The sequence below is a fragment of the Hippoglossus hippoglossus genome, chromosome 7, assembly GCF_009819705.1.
Source record: "Hippoglossus hippoglossus isolate fHipHip1 chromosome 7, fHipHip1.pri, whole genome shotgun sequence".
Classification (NCBI taxonomy): Eukaryota; Metazoa; Chordata; class Actinopteri; order Pleuronectiformes; family Pleuronectidae; genus Hippoglossus; species Hippoglossus hippoglossus.
The window spans coordinates 19,320,720-19,346,002 of NC_047157.1; the positions used below are offsets into that span (position 1 = coordinate 19,320,720).

General features: G+C 40.2%; 3 protein-coding genes across 14 annotated transcripts in view; 1 reads left to right on the forward strand and 2 right to left on the reverse strand.

Moving 5' to 3' along the window:
- Positions 1-124: 124 nt before the first annotated feature.
- LOC117764407 (embryonic polyadenylate-binding protein-like) lies at positions 125-10,126 on the forward strand. Of its 7 annotated transcripts, XM_034590145.1 has the most exons (17): positions 125-266; positions 1,604-1,808; positions 3,293-3,486; positions 3,800-3,915; positions 4,067-4,150; positions 4,493-4,632; positions 4,724-4,818; positions 5,369-5,506; positions 6,164-6,259; positions 6,914-7,174; positions 7,683-7,770; positions 7,857-7,976; positions 8,071-8,207; positions 8,825-8,933; positions 9,032-9,162; positions 9,455-9,530; positions 9,985-10,126. In XM_034590145.1, exons 2-16 carry the CDS (start codon positions 1,616-1,618, stop codon positions 9,515-9,517), a joined length of 1,965 nt encoding a protein of 654 aa, XP_034446036.1. In that variant the 5' UTR covers positions 125-266; positions 1,604-1,615; the 3' UTR covers positions 9,518-9,530; positions 9,985-10,126. The 7 variants fall into 7 exon arrangements, with proteins under 7 accessions (XP_034446036.1, XP_034446035.1, XP_034446038.1 ...); XM_034590144.1 differs by having other exon boundaries at positions 9,455-10,126; XM_034590147.1 differs by lacking the exon at positions 4,067-4,150.
- A 1,013-nt stretch (positions 10,127-11,139) lies between these two features.
- On the reverse strand, positions 11,140-20,692 carry rbm39b (RNA binding motif protein 39b). 6 transcript variants are annotated; one of them, XM_034590014.1, is made up of 17 exons: positions 20,559-20,627; positions 19,684-19,751; positions 19,021-19,078; positions 17,436-17,485; positions 17,150-17,341; positions 16,194-16,247; positions 14,591-14,656; positions 14,376-14,493; positions 14,137-14,289; positions 13,659-13,796; positions 13,509-13,574; positions 13,223-13,427; positions 12,741-12,827; positions 12,573-12,669; positions 12,066-12,171; positions 11,775-11,853; positions 11,140-11,665 (listed from the first exon to the last, which is right to left on the reverse strand). In XM_034590014.1, the coding sequence occupies exons 3-17, from the start codon at positions 19,069-19,071 to the stop codon at positions 11,565-11,567; spliced, it is 1,563 nt and encodes a 520-aa protein (XP_034445905.1). In that variant the 5' UTR covers positions 19,072-19,078; positions 19,684-19,751; positions 20,559-20,627; the 3' UTR covers positions 11,140-11,564. The 6 variants fall into 6 exon arrangements, with proteins under 6 accessions (XP_034445905.1, XP_034445904.1, XP_034445909.1 ...); XM_034590013.1 differs by lacking the exon at positions 19,684-19,751 and having other exon boundaries at positions 20,559-20,692; XM_034590018.1 differs by lacking the exons at positions 14,591-14,656; positions 19,684-19,751 and adding an exon at positions 18,771-18,846 and having other exon boundaries at positions 20,559-20,655.
- Positions 20,693-21,480: 788 nt separating this feature from the next.
- slc12a5b (solute carrier family 12 member 5b) overlaps positions 21,481-25,283 on the reverse strand; it is a 40,564-nt gene continuing 36,761 nt past the window's right edge. The window contains exon 26 of the mRNA XM_034590011.1: positions 21,481-23,098. Coding sequence (XP_034445902.1) covers positions 21,800-23,098 — 1,299 coding nt within the window. The 3' untranslated portion in view covers positions 21,481-21,799. The remainder of the gene's footprint in view (positions 23,099-25,283) is intronic.

Below are 25,283 nucleotides of genomic sequence, written 5' to 3' on the forward strand. Positions count from 1 at the left end.
GAGAAGATAATTAAACTCTCAAAGAAAGCGACACGAATAGCATGGGGGTTCTGGCATTGCGAGGACTAGTTTCCATCGCGGATTGACACGCAAATCAATCTCAGCCCCCTCACAGTTGAATTGAAACGAGGATGCGCGGAGGAGCGCGGCTGCAGGTGTTCCACGGTCATAATTGACAAACGTCCCGCACCTGTTGGAAGCGAAGCTGCGGCTCTGAGACTCAAAACTGCTCCAAAGACATTTCTCTCTCCATTACTTAAAAAGCCGTAAGTAACGTTTATCCACATTCACACTCAGACTCTGAAGATTGACTGGGTCTGGTTAATTCAGCCGCTTCACGTGATTCTCGACGAGCGATTGACCGCGATGGGATTCAAACCAACTTCAGCTAGCGCTCGTTAGCTGTTTGGGGAAACAAGCAAATTAGCCCGTTTTGAGTTTTTGAGCTAACTCGCGCTAGCCCGATGCTAATTATTATTAACTATTAAAGCTACGAGACCAGTTAAGATCAGTTGAGTTGGACTTTATTGATCCCACGTTGGGGAAATTCTCTTATTTCAGCAGCAGATTGTCAAAATGTGATTGACCAGATGACACAGAAAGTATAAGATAGAATAAAACAGGCAATATAAGTCAAATAAGCATAAGGAAGTACTTGAGTGAAATGCAATATCACAGGATGATTGTATACAGTATTTGTACATTGTATCTAAAGACTTATTGAAATAAATGTATCTGCATATAGACAAATATCAGTACATAGCCAGTTATGGTATAATATATATGAGTGTATATATACAATATATATGGTTTAATTTCAAAGTAGTGTACTACATGGCAAAAAGTTTCACTACTTTGAGATTGTGTTGAGTCTCTTTGGTATTGGAGTCGAGATATGAGTGTCAACAAAGTATATATAAGTATTCATAAATACAAGTATTCAATAATATAAGTATTCATACATGTAAGTTTCACAGATTTTAAAGTAGGAAACAGGGATGTATAAAACTCGTTCTCAACAGTAAGTGGACCAGAAACTGGAGAATCTATTTGGTCATTTAATTAATCTAATTTTAGTGTTTTTTATTACATGAAGATCCTCCTTAACCACACATACACACAGTCTGCAGTTTATTTGGTTAACCTTGCTTAAACTAATTTTGCAATACCAAGATTAATAATTTTTAGAGAGGTGCTGATTTAATTGTATGGACATTTTGGTGAATGTAGTTTGTGGTGCTGTTTAACTATTAATCTTATGCAGAGATGTACCCTCATTAATATAAATGGGCTGGACTTAGTAAACTGGGAACTGATTGTGTAAATAGTTAAATCAAATCTACATTTTATTTTTGTCTTTAACAAAACTCAATGTGTTGTATCCAAGGGCGATCTGCATATTTTTAGTCTGGAGTTACAGTTACACCATCCCCCTGTAGTTAAAACTTTTAAGTTGCTGCTCCTATGCTGAAGCACGTTTTTAGTTTCACTGTTGTGTCAGAAACAACCATGAAGAGAAAACAACTCTATCAACAACAAATAAAATGAAAGTGTAAAAGCTAAATATTATGCCTATAACTGTTTTTCTTATCTATTGAACTAGCTGTTTCCCAAGATGAACAGCAGTGGACCAGCGTATCCCCTCGCCTCTTTGTATGTAGGGGACTTGCACCCTGATGTTACGGAGGCGATGCTCTACCAGAAATTTTCTCCGGCTGGACCCATCATGTCCATTCGTGTGTGTCGAGACATCATCACCCGCAGATCTCTGGGATATTCCTACATAAACTTCCAGCAGCCAGCTGATGGTAAAGTAGCTGTTTAACCCAAATCCACTTTAATCAGTACAACTTTATGCCTTTTTATCACTGGAATGAGGGAACTTCACTGTTTCACTAATACACTCATTGGGTCCTGGTCATTGTGTTTTTCTGGCCTCATATTTACTCAATGAGCACTTAATTTGAAACGTAACTATTACCAAGTAGGACCTCACTTTTAGCTTTCAAAATATCCTAAATTCTTCAATCCACCAAGTGCTGGAAACATTCCTTTGAGATTCTGGTCCATGTTGACATAATCTCGTCACATAATTCCTGCAGATTTGTCAGTTGCACATCCATGCTGCCAATTTCCTGGTCTACCACATCCCAAAGGTTTTTCTTTTGGATTCAGATGGGGTTGACTGGGGCGTACACACAACCAATTTTCATGATCCAAAAAACAGTTTGAGACATGGTGCACCATCATGCTGGAAGTTGCTGTTAGAAGATGGTAAATCATAATAATTAAGTGATGTACACGGTCAGCAACAATTCTCAAATGGGCCGCGGCATTCAAAACATTATAGATTGTTACTAAGAAAACATTCCCCACACTGTTGCCACTAGCACCAGCCTGGACTGTTTACACAGCAGGGGTCCATGGATTTTTACCATTGATGCCAAATTCCCTTGACCCATATCATCAGTATGCATCAGCAGAAATCGAGAAGCATCAGACCCCAGGGTATGTTTTTCCAATTTAACTGTCCAGTTTTGATCACCCTGTGCCCACTGCAGCCTCAGATCTGTTCTCAGCTGAAGGAGTGAAACCTGGCATGGTTTTCTGCTGCCCGTCCGCCTTAAGGTCCAACGTGTTGTCTGAGATGCAAATTTGTGTTTTGTATATTTTTCTATTCACTGACTGTTTATCTATATTTTATATTGTACTTTTTACTTTTATTCGTAATGTTTTCCCTCTATGACTGTGCATTGTGAAACTATGCAATGTCCCTGTGGGGGATCATGAAAGTTTTTCTTAAATGGCGACTACTGAACATCTTTGCAGAACAGTTATTTATTTGTGCTACAACATTTAGACATTGAGTTTAGATTTGCATTATTACATAATTAAGAAAAACATAAGGCTATTGAATGTGGACTGGTACGTGGTTCTGTGACATCAGCCTGATGAGTTTTGACGTCAGTATCAGCATTCAATAACAATATTTGATTGTTTAGTTCAAACTCCACATTTTTAATACATAATACAATATATACACAAGTAGCTACTGTGGACCTGCAACTATCTGAATATTACAGAAAAAAAGACTTACTTGGTTTCTGATCATTACATTGGACAGTTTTTTAATCTAACAAGCAATTTCCACACATCTTACTTATTGAACTCCTGCCTCATTTGAGGCAGGAGTTCAATCCTCCCAGACAAGAAAATAAACATGGTTATAATATATATATTTTCTCATTAAAAGGTGTATGGTAATAAGTTGTTTTTCAAATTTTCTTTTTAGCGGAGTGTGCCCTCGATACAATGAACTATGACGTCATCAAGGGTCGGCCAATCCGGATAATGTGGTCTCAGCGTGACCCAGGACTCAGGAAGTCCGGTGTGGGCAACATCTTTATCAAGAACATGGATGAGTCTATTGACAACAAGGCACTGTATGACACCTTCTCTGCCTTTGGCAATATTTTGTCCTGCAAGGTAAGTGGCAACTGTTGCTTGGCTGTCTTCTGTGTGCAGTGATGTAACGATGAAATGTGTATATCTGGGTAGGGTCTGTGTGGTTTTAGTCTGTTAGGACAATTATGTTGTGCAGTGAGCCTTTTTTCAGAAATAATATCTTTAAAATTGTTATAATTGGATTTTGAATTTCTATATGATAAAAGCAACACCACTAGAGTAGCATCCAGTTCTATAAACGACTATTGGTTCAAAACTCAAATGCAAGTTTGTTTTGTTTGTTTAGTTTTTTCTGTTTTTTCTAGAGTTGTGAACATTTTATTTTTCTTTGTAGGTTGTTTGTGATGAAAATGGATCAAAAGGCTACGGCTTTGTTCACTTTGAAACTCACGAGGCTGCACACCGGGCCATTGACACCATGAATGGGATGCTGCTGAATGATAGGAAAGTGTGAGTGAACAAAATACTTTGATTTGACCTGTTTTTCAGTGGCTTCTAAAGTAAGTTCAGGCAAAGAGCAGCACAGAACATGTGTATACAACTATATGAACTGATGTGAATCCTGATCATATCTCAGACTTTTTCTGTGTGTTTTGCTCAGTCAAAAGAAAGGTAGTCTTCAGTTGGAAGCTGGCTTTGTGAAACCAACGGTCAATTTCCTGGGAGAAAAAAGTCACTTGACTAGGTCAGTGAATAGGTAGGATCTATGCCAAACATTGCACAAAGCATAATCATCAGAAATATAGATACAGTTTCTCTTCATAATTTCATTCATGATTGAAAGAGAAACAAAGCTTTCTTGTCCTTAAATGTTATCGTGTGCCAACAATATTTATTTGTAAGTTATTTCTTAGTTGTGTTGATGCTTTGTTGCTGATAACTGACTGTCCAGGGTGATTGTGATGCTGTGTGCTAAAGCAAAAGTCAAATTTCCATACTGTGAACAATCAGGTTTTTAACTGACTAACTTATTCTTTTATCCTTTCATTTATTGTCCCATGGTTCATGGGATTGATTCTGTCCACAGGTTCGTTGGCCACTTCAAGTCTCGTAAGGAAAGAGAGGTTGAGTTTGGCACCAAAGCTATGAAGTTCACCAATGTCTACATCAAAAACTTTGGTGAAGACTATAGTGATGAGAAACTCAAGGGAGTCTTCGCTGCATTCGGTAAGAAATCCTATTTTGTTGTTCCTATTTAGATGCATTGTCTTGATCAACTAATAGTAAGCAAGTGAATTTCCGTACATTTCTCTCGTAGGGAGGACTCTGAGTGTGCGGGTGATGAAGGACGAGAGGGGGCGTTCACGAGGATTTGGTTTTGTTAACTATGCAAACCACGAGGATGCTCGGAAGGTAGTGTGCCAAGTGTCTGTGTCCACCTAAAGTAGATACCTACCAACAGTACCAGTCAACTATAGAGATGTTTATACTGGACCTGCAGCATTGGTTTCTTTTTTTAACCGCTTTATATGCTCATTGCTTTATTTCATTGCATTGGCAAAGAACTATGTGCTAAAAATACCATCACTTCCTACAGTTCTATGAAATGCCACAAAATACCTTTTTATACCTTTTGTTTTTCAATACTTGAATGTGCAGTTGTACTCCCCAATAGTTTTATTTTTTTCTGAACCATTTCTGTGGCCCAGTATTCATGATTTGATTCATTCTTTCTTCACTCGATTACTTCTTCTGCCAACACCTGTGATGTCGACCGTCCTGATTTATCTCCTGGACATTTGTTTTGGGCTGATACTACATGCATGCATAGATACATACTAGAGAGCTGAGCTAAGTCTCTTTTTAAATTCAGTTCATGCAGTTTTAAGTCTCTAAAATGTGTGATCTTCTTTAAATTGCAGCAAAAGTAAATGTAACATTGATGCTCTTCTGGGTTTCACAGGCAGTTGATGATATGAATGGAAAGGAGCTCAATGGAAAGAACATCTATGTGGGGCGGGCTCAGAAGCGTCTGGAACGCCAGGGAGAGCTCAAACGCAAGTTTGACCAGATCAAGCAGGACCGCATCCAGCGCTACCAGGTACTGCTGAATTGTTTAAAAATGGAAATTGTCATTCGATGACTCCTTGATGACTTTCATTGTTTATGGTCTTACAACTCAAGAGTTGGATATTAGAAGGATTTTAAAGGTTCAGTTATGTTCACAATAGAGGCCTCAGTTTGTTTGTTTTACATAAACAAGGCAAGTTCAGCTGACTACAGATGTTCTTTTACAACAAGGCGCTGTTAACAGTTACAATTTGGTGGCTGCTAAAACATCATCCAATCACTAATAAAGTGAGTCAATTTTAAAACAACAAAGATCTGTAACAATGCAATTTCTTATAATGATATGGAAGAAGTCACTGTCATCAAAGAACAACTGACTTAATCAGTAGAATATTATCTCCAATATGAAGGTAAGAGGTAAATGGTAAATAAATTAAATGTTGAGAGTTGGCAGTGGCATGTTACAAAACTTTGTTTAGGCACAAATCCAATCAGGGATTTCTCTGCTAAATACTTTAGTTTCCAGTACAGTACACAACACATCAATTAATCAACCCATTTTTTTGATTACGTCCATAAATGCTTGATAAGCTTGGATTTGATGCTCCACCCTTTAATGTTGATCAGCTTGACAAACAAAATTGTCGGGAAGAAAAAATGTTATACTTGTCATGCCTTCTGTCTCCAGGGGGTGAATCTGTATGTGAAGAACCTGAATGACACCATAGATGATGAGAGACTGCGGAAGGAGTTTGCCCCTTATGGCACCATCACCAGTGCCAAGGTATTGTAATAAGGTGTGTGTGTGTGTGTGTGTGTGTGTGTGTGTGTGTGTGTGTGTGTGTGTGTGTGTGTGTGTGTGTGTGTGTGTGTGTGTGTGTGTGTGTGTGTGTGTGTGTGTGTGTGTGTGTGTGTGTGTGTGTGTGTGTGTGACTCAATCAAGAGCCTGCACAAAAAGGGCCTTAAAATATCCACCCATCAATTGTCTATACCACTTGTCCTTTGAGGGTTGCGGGTGGCTGGAGCCAATCGTGGCTGGCATTGGGGGAGGGGCAGAGGACACCCTGGTCAGGTCACTAGTCCATCAGAGACGCATTGAGACAAATTTACACTCACCTTCACACCTACGGGCAATTTAGAGTCGCCAAATAATTATATCCTGAAGTAAAAACTTTACTATTTGAAGTTATTTGCCCTCTGTACGAGAACAGCCTTTTGTATCATCATTACAAAAAAAATTCTAACATTTAACCATTCCCACAGCATAATTAAATAGCAATGCTTGACCACTGATCCATCTGGGTTTAAAAATACAAATCATGAAAATGACAAAAACAAGCCTCTTTAAAAATAACCTGGTGAACACAACTGAGAAATTCAGATCCTTGTCGGTTCTTAAGTGTCTATCTCTGAACTTCAGCTTCTTTGCTTCTTGCAGGTGATGACAGACGGTTCGCAGAGCAAGGGCTTCGGTTTCGTCTGTTTCTCTTCACCTGAGGAAGCAACCAAAGCTGTGACAGAAATGAACGGGAGAATTGTTGCAACCAAGCCACTATATGTGGCTCTGGCTCAGCGGAGAGAGGAGCGTAAAGCTATCCTTACCAACAAGTACATGCAGAGACTCGCCACCCTGAGGACCATGCCAAGTCCCATCATTGACTCATACCACCAGACCGGATACTACATGACTGTACCACAGGTATGTATGTTACAGCAGTGACAGAGGAGAGGGAGTTTTATTGTAATGAGCCATTCCTCATTGGAAAGCTTTTTAGAAAATGTTTGTTGACTAAATCTCATCTTATTGATCTATAATGCAAAATGAATATATTTCATTGCAGTGATAAATGCAATGTCTCCATTTACATTTTTGCCGATGAAATAGAATTAAAAGAAACGAGGACTGTGGAAGTAGGGGAGCTGAGGGGGCTGCAGCACCCCCTACTGGCAAGAGTTGTAACCACAAGGGAGAAAAGTTGTCATTGATTCAATTCTCCTCTTGTGTTATTTCCTTTCAGCCTTTTCTTTTTCACAAAACCTTTTGAACTCGCCCACACTCCTTAAAGCCATTTAGCATCATCTTAGTATGCAGTTGCATTTTCATTTAAATTTGTTCAGTTCTGTCGAAAGACTCAAATATTCATTGTGGTTTAGAGATTGAGCTGGATTTTGATGCCATGCATTCTAAACTGATTCTTATCTCGTAGCCTCCTACTCGCTCCTTCTATAACCACAACGTCGTCAGCAACATGAGGCCGGTACCTCGCTGGACAGGACAACCACCAAGACCACAGGGTGAGTGGACACTTTGTGTTGTGTTCACATAGATACATGTCTATTTGAAGTCGGTATGTATAGATAAATATTGCCCATGTTCTTAGGCCCGTACTCAACCCAGTTTGTTGGTAATTCGGTTCCCCGGCGTGGATCGCCAACCATTGCTACAGTCAGACAGGCTTCCACCCAGGCTCCACGTGTTGTCAGTTCTTCACAGAAGACAAGTACGTACCTGGATCAAACATGATGAGGGCTATTCTATTAAAATATGCCATTATGTCGCTGGTGGTTTGTGACACATGTAATGTCTCTCTTTAGATAACATTGGGACCCAGACTGGAGGAGGACGCACAGACACGTCCGGTGTGATCAGAAACAACCAGTACAAGTACTCGTCTGTTGGGAGGAGCCCTCAGCATGTCATCACTGTACCTGCACCCATGACAAGACTTCAGGTCAGTAGTATGAACTAGACTCTCTTGTCACCAGTCTCACATACGTTCAGCATTGGATTGCATGCAATACATGTATGTCCGCTAGTTGGCAGTCTTCTTACATATTACTGCTGCCAGCTGTCGGCTTTAGGACCTTTTCCAGTATAAACACTGACCTGTTCAGGACCAGTAGACCTGATGGGGACCAAAGCCTGGTCCTCATGAGGCAAAACATCCTTTCTGAGGTCCTGGTTACGGTCCACAATGAATGGAGGTCATTGCAGTTCACTACTTCTTCCCTTTTAATAACAAACTGAACCAACTGACAAAACTGTTTTTTATCTGTCCCGTTAAGAGTGAAGTGTAAAAGGGGTCATACAAAGTCCTGCTGACATTTCTTAGACTTGGAAATTTCTGTTTAAGAATGATGCAAATCATAAAGATTTTAAATTATCCCTCACAAAAATAACATACCTCAAATTTTGAAACCTAATGCCAATAATATTTTATTAAATTAATACATCTTTTTATAAAAAATCTGATGCACTGTATGTATACTAACTGAAAAACTAATTGTCCTCGTATGCCGACCTAAATGAAACAAAATACCTGCATTTACAGAGTGTGATTTGTACCAGGTGATTCCGGCCCCAGTGATGGAGCCACCGGTGCACGTTCCAGGATATGAGCCGCTCACCGCCTCCATGCTGGCTGCAGCTCAACCAATGGACCAGAAACAGCTCCTTGGTCTGCCATCATTCAGTTCTACGTCTTTCAAAATGTTTTATGTAGATTGAAGCAACTGATGCATTGAGGTTGCTGCTCCTCTTTGCTGTGACACACAGGTGAGCGATTGTATCCAATGATCCATGCCCTTCACCCCAGCTTGGCTGGGAAGATTACAGGGATGCTACTGGAGATCGACAACTCAGAGCTGCTGCACATGCTGGAGTTGCCCGAGTCTTTGCACTCCAAGGTATGATCGTGGTCATTTCTGCAGTCTAGTTGATGTCCCGCTATCAGTTAGTGTTGAGAAAACCCAAGATGAGTCAGGTCTTTTCTTTATTGAATGTGATAAAACAAATGGTGTAATTTAAACAATCTACACGAGGCATCGACATAAACAGCTCTCAGGTTGATGCCAATTGCAGGAGGCAGGAGTTGCTCAGTGGCCAGACCAGAGAGAAATGGAGTGTGTGGAGGTGGAGGACCATGATTGGGCCTCAACGGTATCTCCCATTGTTTTTTTTTTCCCCTCTTTTGTGCAGGTTGATGAGGCGATTGCAGTCCTTCAGGCTCACCAGGCCAAAGAATGTTCTACAAAGAAGTGAAGAGCTCGTACAGGTCAGCGACTTTTCAGCTGCACAAGATGTTTATTTTTTTCCCTGTAAGTTTTGTTTTATTTATTTGATGCAATAAAAAAAAGGGTAAAACATCATGACCGACAGCTGAGACTGACTCACGATTGGTTGAGCGTGTGTATCATCTCAATTCTGTGGCTCCACACCACGATCACTGCAAAATGAGAACAAGAGTGCAAGATGGCAGCACCCGTACCTTGGATATGGTTTTATTTTCATCTTAATCCTTTATGCTTGTATTCAGGGGAGCAGTATTAATATATACTGCCATTTATTCTGTGGTGAAATGTCTTTAAAATGTAACGCTCCCAACACTGGCGAGGACTTCAGCTGTACTTGTAAGGTTCAGTTTGATAGTTCAGAGAATCCTGCACAGCTCTGTCTTACAGTGTGGGACATCATTACCTGAAAAGACTTAACACTGTCATTTTTTCCAGATTTCAACGACTCTGAGGAGGAAACAGAATCAGTAAAATTGTTAAAAAAAAAAAATAGAAAAGAAAATGTTATAAGACTAAAGAGCAATTTTGTTGTTGCTATATCTTTTGTTGTAAGATAAAGTTTACAGAATATGCATTACACCCGTCTTGTGTCATTTGTTTAACACAAAAGTTCGATGGTGCAGTTCATCCACTTCAGGTATGTACTTTTGCAAAACTGAAAAATTGTGACACAAATGTTTTTGTGCCACTTGTCCATATTAGTTTTGTAGTGCTGTAATAGGCTCATTACTACCCCCTTGAGGCCTGTTGGTGCATTGTCACGTCAGTTAGGATGGGGTCAGAAAGCCACGACATCACTGAGGTTAGCATAGTAAGACATTAGTTGGGTGTGGTCAGTAATATCCAAAGTTACATGAATACTGAGTACCAGTTTTGTTTCTCCAGCCACAAGAGAAGTCATTCAAACTCAGTCTAGAACAAACCAGAGGGCGACAGTTTGGCTTTGAGTTTCAAATGAAGATAAACTGGTTTGGCACGATAAACCACGATACCTGTGAAAGAGCTGGATCAACTTGGCAAATACCTTTTTATAAAGTGAATAAAATCCCTGCAGCAAAGAAAATGAGCCATTAAATCGTGAATTAAACTAACCGGCTTGTGCTAACATTGGGGCCGCCTACGAAGTCTTATGTAGTTTGAAGTCAGCAGGGCATATGCATCCAGACTTTGTAGATACTTGATAGAATCAGTTTCTGTATTGAAAGTTATTTTCATCTAGTCTCATGAATGACATTTGATTTAAGTCTCATGTCTGAGCTGTTAATCAGATCACAGGACACGTGGTCGTCTGGTGACTGCAAATACAGAAAAAGACTCACTTGTTACAAGGAGCTGAAACAACCAAACGTTTAAGTAACTGAAAAGAGTAAAAGTGCTTCTGACCAGTGGAGTGACATTTGGGTTTCATGACTGGTTAAAGGTGTAAAACAGAACTTAGCTTAGACAAAAATCTCAAGACGTTTTATGGTAAATTAAATTTATTGCTGAAAAAAAAAAAATTGCATTGATCAGAGAAACATTGGGTCCTTTGAAAGTTTTATATTTGATCCTGGAATTGACAAACTCCCAAAAAGGAGACGAATGGAAAAATGAATTGTCAAATTTGCCAAGTTTATTGGGAGCCTTCATACAAAAAATGAAATTATGGCTGTAAAAAGGTACAAAGGATTATTGTTGACATTAATATACTTTTGGCATTTAAGGCCTATTAACCCAACACATTTTGTGACTCTGCAATTTTAAATCTAAAACTGGATTTAAACAAGCAGATAAGACGGTAATATTTAAAAACATACAGACCAATAGATACCTGCAGATTACTTCTCAGTGATAGTTACAACACAAACCCACAAACTTTGAAAAGCAACTAAAAAAACCAAAACCTAGTTTTCAATGGTGAAGTTGAGGCAACTTTTATTACGCACAGCCAACTAATTTCGATGCGTCTGTTTCAATGACAGCTCCATGAATGCAAACAAATGTATTTACACTGCCCTTCAGAAGCATGTCTCAGACTATCGACGTGTCGGCATAAGAAGCTGCTTCGCCGTTACGGAATCAGGGAAAAGGTTGTGGTAGGTGGGTAAGGGAACGTAGGCAGCTGTTATCATTTTGCCTGGAAGGGAAAGAAAAATGGTTAAAACCTAAAGAAAACTCCACATTTTTAGTAATAAGTGAATTTTCTTTTTTTCGGTGAACTATACTTTGAAGGATTCAAGACATACCTGCAAACCAGCGTCCATGAAGTGCATTTACAGTTGCCATCGCTGCTGGTATCGAGGGACACTTCACATACACATTACCCTGTGTGAACAGAAAATAGATTACTACAACAACCCATTGCAGTTCGCAGATTTGAAATCGAAGATGTAGCAGTATCCTTTATATACCTTCTCCGCCGCTTATTACCAGGTTATATACACAACTAAGAACCAACACGTGGTACATGATTCATGTACGATAATGTGTCAAATCTTCTATCTGGATGATGTGACATTTTGTGTGCTTCAACTTACTTGAGTTGAGTTCTTATCCACATAAATGTGAACTATTCCTCCGTGTTTGTTGCACTCCTCGATCACATCGTCTTGGATCTCAGTGGCCCAGGTGGGATCGTTTTCCCTGGAAAACAAGTCAGATTGTTAATATCAAGCAAATCTTAAAATGATCTTGACATGTCAACGATGTACATTGAAAGAGTTCGTTACTTCTATTAAGACGGTCCAGTTCTCGTTCTGTGTAAAAACTATTTCTAAAGTTCACCTGAAGATAATGAGGCTTCTTTAGTTTGTCAGGCAAAGTGTGAATCTTCCAATGTGATATTTTTAGTGTGAAATCCAAGCTGTAGCACAGGGTCAATACAAAGGAGGCATTTTGTAGGAGTATGATTGTAAGTTGTTGGTCGGGCCTGCACTAATATACAATTCTACACAAAGACCCACATTCACATTCTGGCCACTGGAGGGGACACATGATTATCATGACAAAAAACATGAGCCCATCTAACAAGATAAAATGCTTACGCTTGTGGGTTGAACAGGTTGGACAGCTGGAGGCAGTGTGTGGCCAGCGGCTGTGATGGGAGGTTCAAGGCTTGGTTTGAAGCTGGAGTTGGGACAGCTAAAGCGATTAACAATTATTTGAAACAAGCCTATTACTAACTAAAAATGTTCAATCATCTAAGGTCTCACATTGTTGAGAAGACATGTTTCCAAACGGTATGGACCCAGTCATCTGCAGAGCCTGCTGAGCAGCGGGGGGGATCTTCAGACCAGTTCCTGAGGAGGGAGACAAATAACATTTTTTGCATAAGTGTAAATTCGAATATTAAATCAGACGCATGCTTCATAATACTGACAGTCGGTGGCATTTTGGGAAACTGGCACAAGACGACAAAATCAATATCAATGTTCTGCATTCAGCAGTAAAACACAGGAAAAGATAGAACTGGATTTCAAAACTTCCTCTGCTATTTTCTTACTTGAGGCCCCCTCCAAAAAGAATTTGAAAACAAAGTTGACTTTATTGTTCTTGTCATCTTAGTAAAAAATTCAATGCCCCACCCTTCACTAAGGTTAAAAGTAATTGTTTGTACCGCAACTTTAAATGATTAAAAGTATTATAAGTATTTTTAGTAATGCTGATTTTGTGCTCCTGTTCTGTTAAAACAAACCTTCTGCTAGTCGAGCCATTAGCTGTAAACGCCCGGTGGTGCCCAGGTCGATGCCGGTCCTCTCTAGTTCGTCGTTGTCCAGGAAGGAACTGGCCGTCGAGGAGTCTGAGCGCTCCGTCACATGCCCCACCTTCATCGGACGCCCGGCCAGCTCGAAGCCGTTCAGCTGCTCCAGGGCCTTTTTTGCACATTCTGCATCTGCAAACTTCAGAAGACAAAGTGGTGAGTGTAAACATCGGCTACAGACTCCACAGCACTGTAAATAAAACACAGAGGCTCTGTTTACCGATATGAAGCCATATCCTTTGGATCGTCCAGTCTCACTGTCCATCATGAGCTGGATTCCCTCAATCTGTGAAAACAAAAAAGATTGAAACAAATGCATCTGCACCGAAATTTGGAGATTCTAATTTAATAGAAGAAATTTGTTCTTGACCTTTCCAAAGGGCTCAAAGATCCCTCGAAGCATTTCTTCGGTGATGTTGAAATGCAGCGAGCCCACGTACAGCCGCATCGGACCTGAACTGCCCTTCTGTAAATTGTTAGCAGCCGCTGCAGCTCTGTTTTTCTCTGCCTGTAATTACACATGGAAAGTGAAGCATAAGTCTGTTAATTCAATATATGTCAAACATTAGGAGCTGCAATGCAGAAATGCCCAATTTATTCCAAATGAATGTAAACTGAGCTAATTATGATCTTAAGTCTGTTTAAATGGAGGCTGGTGAACAAAATACTTGTTTTAAAGCTCTTCACTGCATTTCTAGCAATTTACAAACAAGTCATGTCACCCTGAGATCCTGCGTGTGCTGACATTAAAACTGGTCAATGTATCAGACTGAGTTTTCTTCTGCTTTAGAGCCGTCCATTGAAAGTCCCACTGGATGAAGTGGTTACAGTGAGGTCAGGACACCCACCTGAGAGGCCTGGACGATGATGGGAACTCCTAAAAGCCTCTGGCCGGTCAGTCCGATCGCCAGAGGCACAGAAGAGGAGTCCACAAACTCGATGTATGCGATGCCCTTTGACCTCCTTGAGTTTCTGTCTGAGATCATTCTCACGTCTCTGACCTTCAGAGAGAAACAGTGATGGTTTAAGATATTTTCTACAGACTGACTTTCTGGATATATTCACAAAAACAAGAAAATAGACCGACTTTTCCGACAGCTGAGAAAAAGTCTTCCAGGTCCCGAGCTCTGATTCTGGCAGCGAGCTGCATACAGAAAACTGTGCGTGCATCCCGCTCCTCAGGTGTTAGATTGTCAATTGGTTGCCTGAAAGGACAAAAACATCAAACTTGTTAAAAACATGAATGAAACAGACTTATTCTTCAGGAATATTCACAATCCATCCAACTTTTCAATAACAAACCTGTGAGTCTTTTGATTTTCTTGATAATCACGCATCTGAGCTACATCAAACTTGCTGGTGGTATTGCTGAGGACCAAAGTAGATGCAGGATCAACCGTGAACTGTTAACTACACTTTGTTTCTATGGCAACTATATTTTAAGACAACACTTTGACAGTACACTTGGTGACATCAAATGTCACAGCCCAGCTTGATGGGCACGGCCCTAGAGATAATGGGTGAAATAATAATTTATATGGCACTTTTCAATACAAGTAACAAAGTGCTTTACAACAAACAGTATGAAAGTCACAAAGAGTAATTTGTAAAAGTGTATCATTTGTAATAATAATTATAAAGATATGGATAAAAACTCAAACACATGCTATAAAAGATTAATAGCATAACTATAAAGTTAATAGATGCGTGTCTTAGGAAGAGAGATAAAACAGGTAACCGATTCTAACAGTCTAATCTTCTCTGGCAGATTGTTCCAAAGTGAAGGGGCCCTCGCAACAAAGGCTCCATCTTCCTGCAAAACACGATTGTACAACCTTCTTAATGTGAGGTTCGAAGCTCAGGTTGTAGTCAAAGACCACAACCAGATTTCTTGCTGCAGACTTAGTAAATTGTGCTCGTGCACCAAGGTTTGCCGTGATATCATCCGGGATGAGAATGCATATTAAAATTTGCCAGCTGTTGAATTAATAATGCAAGAGCGAATGGGGGCCGGTTTAATTTTGGGGGTGTAACACAAATTCAAGCAATTTGAAGAGGTAAAGAAATTCCCCTGCCAGAGTCATTGCACAACATACACAAATATTATAATCACCAATATTGCAGATCCTGTCATATTTAGGCAGAAGTGGAGAGAGCAGATCTGAGAATTCAGATAGAAAATCTGATCTGAATACCCGCTGTTTGTGGAAGTCACTGACAGACTGTGGTGACTGAAGGTGACAATGTGACGAGGGAGCAACCTCAGACTTGGATGAAGGATTCTCTCCCAGCTCAGGGCAGGGAAGAGATCCAGATCTGGGCCAACAGGCGCTGTTTAAAAAAAATGATCTAGAGAGGGAAGAGGTTGCAGACAGGTCTGCTGGATGTACCAGAGTCATCAGACAAGTCGGTGAAGCTGTGGGAAAGATTAAGTTGAGGTGGTGAAGTAGCCTCAACCTGAGCCCCTCACGCCCGCGGACTACGATACCTCAGCCCAAGAGGACTGGTGGTTTGGAGTAGAGCAGGATTAAAGCCGGGGACAGGTGGCGGGGTCTCAGAGAAATGTGTCAGGGATGTTTGCCTTGAGTATTTTGTGCTGCTTGAGACAGAGTCTCTGTTCCGCAGTTCATTCGAAAGCCGCAGGATTTCCTCGTTAAGGTCAGCAATCTTTTTATTTGCTTTCTGAAATGAGGCACAGTTGCAAGTCACAGATGGCATGTTTGTTAGTTTAGCTACGAGGCCAAGGAAGGTGAAAAGTTATGCTAGCAAGAGTAGGTAGCCAGTGTGTAAGATTTGGGTGAAAGGGATCTATTGGCAGAAATCTTATATAAAATACTTATATTAAGTGTGTAATCACCTAAATAACAGTTTTTGGCATTATATAAAATGTGAATATTCATCTTACCTGATGGGACTCTTTTCCTTTTTGAAGGGGCTCCGACTTTTGGAACGTTTGCGACTGTAATAAAAAGAGTAGAATAAGTACGTCTATATATATATATATATATATATATATATATATATATATATATATATATATATATATATATATATATATATATATATATATACACACACACACACACACACTTGATTTTCAAGAGAAAAGTCATAAATGCAATCCCCACAGCAGATAAGCATATTAATGAAATTCAAAAAGCAGTAGCCTGTGCAAAAGTTTGGGTTCTCTACTAGTTATCTTCTTTTGGTATCAGAGTAAGTAAACTTTCTTTCAAGTCTAGAGTCTTAATTTAGAATTTTTTTTACCCACCCTTCCCCCAGGTCACTTCCATCTATATACAGATTTACAGTGATGTTTATCTGGACCACTGACTGTTCCAGATAAGCTTCCTCTTGTGTTTGTTACAGTAGTTAGAGGATTCAGAGGTCTGCCTTGTGTCAGTTTTGTTGTCGAAACCAGCCTCTTCAGTTTCATTGATTATTGTCCTTGACTGACTGCATTACATTTCTTCTTCCCTCTGCCTGTTCAATGTTTCCAGTGCTACTAGTAGCCACACACCCCAAAGCAGAACATTTCTACCCACCTGCTTAACAGCTGGCAGGGGAGGACGGGGGTGGGGTATTTACTAAGGACTAACTTAGTAGGGTGCCCTTGCTTTTGCACATGCCACAAATACTTGGGTTTGTTTAAGAAAAATAACTACTGCCCTGTGGTTGAATGCATCCATCAACCTGTTAGGTTGCAATTTACATCCACGTCAGCCAGATTCAGAATCTATGTAGTTAAGACTTTGAAGGAATTAAATAAAATGTATTACGGGCATTTTGTTATATTTAGCATATGTACTCAGTAAAGTGATAAATGGGTGTATACAACAGTATATTTAAAGTGTCACATACATGGGGCTCTTTCGTGCTCTGTAACGGCCAGATCGTTCCTTGCTCCGGGAGCCGCTGCGATGGCGCTCTCTGCTGCGGCTTCGTTTTCTTTCTCGGCTCCGGCTCCTCTTCTTACCCTTCTTTTTGTCTTTGCTTCTGCTTCTTCTTTTCTTAGAGCCTGGGCTCCGGCTCCTACTTCTGCTCCTCCTTTTCCTGTGAGAGGACACGTTAAACCCACTCTACTGAGGTGCAACAAAACAGGTATGAACCAAACTGAGTTTGTGTAGTTCTGTGAAATAAAACTTACTTTTTATTCTGGTCATCATGGCCATTTGCATGAGAGGACTTGATCTCATCCTAAGCAAGGTTGATAGAAGAAGATCATGAGGACGTAGATGCAACATTTCAAGTCGTCAAGGTAAAGGGGATGGGGTGGGACAAGAGAAAATGCAGAATATATTCAATTAATAATAATAATACAAAAAACTTCCTACTGTCATATCTGGACAGTGTCCCTCCACCACCCCAATAGCTTCCCATCCCACCAGTTTTTCTAAACAAGGCTGCTTAGTACTTAATGCAACTAAGCAAGAGATAAGGGGAGGGTGTCCAACATATTAGCTGAGTTCAGGAAGTTGTCAGGTCATCTCCAACATTCCCTTTCTATTAGGTCGTACCAATGCCACAATTTGTGCCTAATCAAGTGACCACATATGGCCCACGGGCCACTAAAAGAGATCCTGTGTGGTTGATGTCAGTCCAGTGATCTTCACCCATTTTCGTTCTTGGACTGTAAGAGCTCGATGCCACCTCTGTCACACATCTTGCCCTGAAGCAAACAGGGATTCACACTTCTTAGTAATATTGACGCCCAAGAAAATAAATTAATGAAAAAAAATGTATATTAAAAATCCATCAATTCAGCCAGGTGTTACACTACCAATATATTTGAATTATGAAATAATACTCATAACCTTTTGACTTAAGGAATTATCAACTACGTAAAAGTAACTCACTTTATAATAAAATGTTGCTAAATAGAATAATCATTCTAGTAATATATCAATATCTGTGGTGTAGTGTAGCATGCAAAAATAATCAAGATGCTTATTCACAATACAGTTGACTAAGGCAAGGAGGCAGTATTCATATTTACAAGCGAGGAAGTGATGCATGTTGCTTCTCCGTGTAATTATGACATGGTTACTTTGTACAGTGAAAAGAGCAATCTTTTCATTTTCAAACATATTGTCAAACCACAGGTATTAAAATCTAAAATTTACAGTTTGAAACAAAGTTGTAGTAATAAAACCTAATCTAACACATTTTATGATTCTTGTTTAAGACTTTTTGGTGAAAGTTTAATTACCTTTTCTTGTTGTAGCCGTACACTGCAGGACCTTTGTTTTCCCTCTTTGGGATAATGATTTAAACCTGACCGTAAATGCCTGTACATCCAGAGCCAGTATTGGAATGCAGATAGTAAACCTGAATACTGCCTCCTTTGCTGGTAAGGTAAAGATGGGCTTATCAACCATTGGCATTCACCTTGTTGAAACCGAATAGGGATTGGATGTTCTAGGTTGAATCTCTTTTAGTCCTAAGGTGAACCACAGTACATCAGTATATGCACAATAACTACCTTCCTTTTTTTCACAGTTCACAGTGGAATCAAAGATGAATTCATGGGAGTAGAGGTGAGATATCATTAGGGAAGTCTATAAAGAGAGATAGATGTGGATTTATTTATAATTCTGTATTGCGTTTTAAATACTCAATCACACACACCACACAACATTCAAGTAAACTTTGTCACAGTAGCAAATATAAAAAGGACTCTAGAGTAAAACATAACAGTGAAACAGGCCTTATCTCTGTAGTCCTGTACCCACCTTTCTGTATGGAGCCTCCAGCATGGCCTCAACGTCAAAATCATCAGCCATGATGATCCTGTGGAAAGGAAGCAACAAAAAAAAAAACTTGTATTAACGAGTGATCAAGCTGACGCAAAAAATGGTTTTGATACAGTTGGTCACAAGTTCTCTTCCCAACAGAAAAACAACAGGCAACTATTTTGATAATTCACCATTGAGTTCATATGCAAGACTAGACTCATGTAATAGTAGGTTGTGTTTTCAATGGTTCAAACAAAGCAGGCGGGTTGATGACCCTGCCTTACACAACAGGAAACATCAGTATTTTCTATCACTTTTCAGGAAAAACTGTTGATCAACGTAGAGAATAAATTTGCAGCCCTATATGCTAAACAACTGATAGCTCCAATGCTTTCCTTTTGACAATTAAACACTAGTAAATAAGTTGAACCAACCAAAACCAACATGCAGTTAAAAGCTATAATTAAAACTGCACACCAGATTTGTTTATGAAAAGTAAATCAGATGTTACCCAGTAGCTGAAAACAACAACTCCATTGATTGATTGGGAGACTGTAGACTCTGTGGCCTCATCAAAATTCAGGGCTGAAACTAATATCTGATTTCACTGTAGATAAATCTATAAAAACATATTCTGTGGATTAGTAGTTAAGTTCGTACCGTGTCAGAGAAATACCCACATCTCACCGTTTCTCAGACTGATTTGACCTCTGCAGACAATATTTTGTCTACCAAAAACAAAAAAATATTCAATTTACAGTTATATATAAAACAAATAATAATCAAGAAATCATTTTTTTTATGTTTAAAAGGTGTGAAACTTGCAGTGTTAACATGTGGCGCTAATTCTCTACTTAAATCGATGATCAATAGAGTGCAAGCGCATTTACTGTCGGTGGTCATGTCGTCGCAGGTCTGATGAAGATCAGCATTAGATTAAAAAAAAAGCCAACACAGGAAATAAAACGACGTGGTTCAAGCTGTTCATTACGATCACACACATCAGCCAACATCCGATAAACTGCAACGTGTTTCCCTAATGGAACATTTCAGCGTCAACACAACTCACAGTCCCGTGAGTGTTGGGAGGAATCAGAAAAGATAAACATGCGTTACAGTCGACACTTAGCTAAATGCTAACTAGCCACATCGCTCTCGTTTCACCGTTAGCTAAATTCCAGGATCCTGATCACGACTCTACGGGCACGTTTGACTCGAGTGAAAGGACAAATATGAATAATCGTGAATACTCGGGCCACACGTGTCCGATCATAACCACTCCGACATGTTCGCAGTCAAACATTTTGACGCTCACTTGGGGGACAAACGGGCGCTAACTTGGGAGCTGCCAATATGGCGGCAACGAGCTAGCTGCGTTAGCAAACATCGACGTTACCGTTTGAAATTGACGAACTGAGGTCCCACAGTCAAAATGTCGCAGGTGTGGCGCAGCGGAAGAGACTCGTCTCGACGGCTCCGTGTCGGCAGGTCGCACACAGCGCAGGTGAAATGTGATTTATTCGGAGTTATGTAACCTTTTGTCGGAGGCAGGTCGCGGCCTGGGATCAAATCGTTCTCTCTCCTCGTCTGCTTCCTTCTTTCCTCGTTCACTTCTTCTTCTGGGAGCTGTTTTGCTGCAGCTACGGTGCTTGGCGTGGCCGCACTGCCCCCTGGTGGATTTGAGAAGGACGGCATGCTACTATCAGTTACTAGTTTTGAGGTACTTGCACTTTTACTTGAGTATTTCCATATTTCCCCTTTTCACACTTTTAGTTTACTCCATCGCACTGCGGAGAGAAATGAGACCCTCTGAATGTTTCACTACCCTCTCTTGGCATGTTCAGTTTTCATAGGATGATGAAGTTGTTTCCTTAATTTACTATTCTCTATTGATTTGTTTGTGTCTTTTCTGTACTTTGCTCCAATCACTGTGTTTTGGGTGTGTGCATGAAGTATAACTCATCTGCAGCTATGAATATATCCCTTTAGGGGGGTTTGGATTTCATGGTCTTGTGTACAGGTGCAAATGGATGTTGATGAAAACGGTGAACATTTTATGTAAATCAAATTAAAGTTGTAAAACGAGGCTTACCTCCTTTTGGCAGTAGGTGGTGCCATCACTACATACAGACTAATAGATGTGTTCAGGTCAAAGTTGTTGTTTGTTCATTGCTGTATACGTTTTGATATACACTCGAAAATTCCCTGAAAAGTGACCCGCTCAGTTTTTATTTTTTCAGTGAATTCATTTCATCATTCAGTATTTCAGCTATTCCCCAATTAATCCTTATTCAAATTTTTTCTTTGTTAATTTTTGAATAAAAATCATTTTTGTTTCACTACCCTTCTAATAACACAGGAAATGACCCATATTAATTTCCTGTGTTATTTCATGCATGAGTGTTTTCATTAAATATCTTGTTTTTAATAACCACAAATCATTATTTTCCTTTTTCCTTTCTTACTTTATAAACAAACATAAATTTTGTGTTTCTACATCACTTTCACACACATGGGTCAAAAATGACCCAAACAGTATGTTTTCACTAGGGAACACCTACCATTCATTTCACACAGCTACTTGTGACTTCACAGCTATGACACTCAATTTCCTTTCATAATTGCATGCAGGACAATAAATACCCTCTTCAGTATTAGACAGTGTGATTGCATTTTATCATTATTGTCCATGATCACTAGTGCAACTTATGTACAATGTAATGGATGTAAACATTTGATTAATAGTCACTATAATACACAGACTCATTGATGACACTCAGGCAGCAGAATCCTCAGTGATAGTTTTGTGTTTGAGTCTAAGCGGCGCATCGTAGTCAGGAGGAACATCAAAGAACAGCTTATCATCGAAGCACAAGTCATCTGATGGAGGAGCGAGGAGCGGAAGTTTTAAGATGAAGCCTGTGAGGATGCCTGCCAGTGTGGACACTCCTATGGTGGAGAACACAGCTGCGACCTGGAACAGAGCCTGTTCCCGGGCAGTCCTCCCCAGACCGGGCCGCAAACCAGGGATCAACATCTGCAGCTCTTGCAGTTTGGGGTCGCCCTCCACTGGTGCTCTGTGGGTGAAGATTTCATAAAAACTGGGGCCGTAGACTTCCTCATCAGCCGCCAGTATAGCGCATATCCCTGCAGCACAGGATATGAGTCCTGTTAGACCGTGCAAGTTGTGTATTCCACATTGATCCTGGATCCTGAAGCGCTGTGCAAGGAAGGGGCTCAAGTACTTGTAGCCCAGCATGCATGCAGTGCAGCCCAGTATACCCAGAGCATATGCAGTTACAGGTGATATCATCATATCCACAGTCGCTCCGACTGTCACACCTCCGGCCAGCGTGACGTTCTGAATATCAGTCATGGTGATCTTACCATTTTTGTTCAGCATCGCAGAGAGAGCGAAGGCCGTGAGCGTGGAGGCGCTGAGGCCGATGAAGGTGTGGAGGATGGCTCTGTGCTGGTCGTCTCCTTTCAGGGTCAACGCTGAGTTGAAGGAGGGCCAGAACACCCAGAGGAACAAGGTCCCCATCACAGACAGGATGTCAGACTGATAGCTGGTGTTCTCCTTGGCATGGCCTTCATTCAGGTGAGGCCTGTAGAGAACAAAGGTGACACCCAGGCCAAAATAACAGGCAAAGAGGTGAATGAGAATAGATCCTCCCGCGTCATTAATCTTGATGTACTTCAGCATGGCCCATTCTGTGGCTGCAAACACTGGCACTTCCAGCAGAGCCATGACCAGCAGCTGCAAAGGACTGGTCTTACCCAGCACTGCCCCGAAAGATATCAACACCACGGCACAGGCAAACTCTGCGTATATCAGGTTGATCACTCCGAGGTGTATCTTGCCATCGTGGCTGAACTGGAAGTACCCCTGCACCAGGATGGCCCACTGGATGGCAAAAGTGGCCGTGAGGAAGTTGAAAACCATCCCTCCGAAGCCATACAGTCGGAAAAACGCCAACAGGCACCCGAAGCCGAGGAATATCATGACCTGGATGTCCGTAAAGACAGGGTAGTCCTTGTACACTGCGTTGTCCATGGGGTTAGTCTGGTTGTTCTGAAACCTGGCATCTGCATGCTCATCGTAGGTGACAAAGGCAGCGTACAAGACAACAATGACCACCTCCATGACAAAGACAAAGGCAGGTAGCTTCACGCGGAGGTTGGTCGACCGTGTCTTCATCCTGACGGCTCTTGGGAACAAATGACACAAATTTCTCTCGCAGTCTGGATTATCCCTGATTAGATAAGACAGGTAAAAGGCAGCGGTCTAGCCTGCTCGCTCTCTCAAACAAACACAAGGACTCTTCCTCTCAGAGTTAACCACTGCTGCATGGACTTTGACTGCTGTAATAAGACATGCAGCGGTTCTGATACATCAGCGGTTTCTGATTATAGAACAGCACAATACAGCAAGTACAATACATGTGTAAAAAACAATTCATGTGACACAAAGTACACAAGACTGTAGAATCAATAATGTTGAGATAGTGATAAACCAAATGATGCATTTACCACAACAAGTGTCCTCTAACAAAGTTCAATGCACATACATTAAAAACAGGTATTATAAGGATTTATATATCATGTGAATTTCTGCAATGGTTTTTAAAACTGATGACATCGTGTGTCTGTGAGGAAACATTGTGCAAGAAAATTGTTGAGCAACAAATTGACCTTTGATTCTCTCCGTCAGTGCAGCACGTTTTGTCCAGATTGATCACTTCGACTGAAAACCTGAAAAAAAAGTAGGATACCACAGCTGGTCTCTTTTAATAAATATCTGCAGCTTCTTATATCAGGGGCTGCATGTTGTTAGCACTGTGACACTAATGAGCAATTATATTATGTCTTAAAGGTAAAACAGTTATTTATGTCATGTTAAACTAGTTTTATTTGGGAACAGATTTAGTTTGTGTGCACAGGATTTGGGTTTAGGAAATGTCCCTTATTAAGCTTCCAGGAAATCTTGAAACTACAGGACCTGTCAAACATTACCCGTGAATCTATAATCAGACACTAAAAGAAGAGACAACACACTGTTATTGTTGTATTCAAATGATTTATTGCATTTTGGTGCTGACATATAAAATGGTTTTGTTAAACCATTACTTGTACATGATTGCATAAGACATGGTGGAACATAAAACCGACTTTACAATTTAAAAGACAAACTGCCTATTTTATCTCTATAGAAGATGTATTGACTCACATATTACACATAACCTCTAAACCTAAAATCACACATCTATTTACAAAGGTCCCGTCTTCACTTGATATTCAGCTGTACAGTGTCCTCTTCTCAACAAGTGTGCCCATAATGTCAGGCTCACACACACATGCACACATACACACACAGCATGTAATCTGGGGCATGTAGTCACAACTCCCTGTTTGATAGAGTTTAAAAATGGTGGCTTCTGCAGATTAATGTACCTGCAGAATTACACCATTGTCCTATGAAACAAAAATAACGGCATGAAATGGGATTCTTGGTTTTCAGGTACCTTTTGTGAACCTTGTCAGGTTCTGTATAAGCTACAGCATAAAAAACAACACATAGACAATAAATCTACAAGACAATAGAACATGTACAAGTCTTATGGTTCCCTGTAAAAGATAGTGAAGGCAAATGATTTAATTTTTGCCAGAAATTGAGGCTTTACTGCAACAACGGGCCAAGGGAAAGATGCAAAAACTAAAATAATAACACAACAGTATGAGTGCATGTTTGGATCAAAACTTCAATCATACAAAAGTCAACACTTTGTTTCCCTATGGATAACATATGTTCTAAAGTACAGTGAGCCAACTTACATGTGCATGAATTCATGTTCTAAAGTGACAGATAGACACTAAACATTCATTGTATATCACACTCAATACACACAAGAACGAACGACTGAGAGGTGATCTACAGGATCATCTGACTTAATGCAGAAATCACTCCAAAACTGTTTAAATGCACCTTAAGAGATTCCTCTAAGATTCTATTCGTAGATATCGTTGTATTTTCTGCTTCTGTCGGCCTCGTCAACATTGTGGAGAATTCTTTCACATAATCAAATGGAATGCATTAGTATAGTCGCAAATTAAAATGAGGATTGTTTCATGTTAGTATTTCAACATTTGGGAAGTTGGCCGGCTGTTTCCAGTGTTAATGCTAAAGCTAACTGTGTGATTTACCAAACAAACAGTGTTATATAAACTTTCTGATGAAAGCAAATAATTGTTTTTCCCAT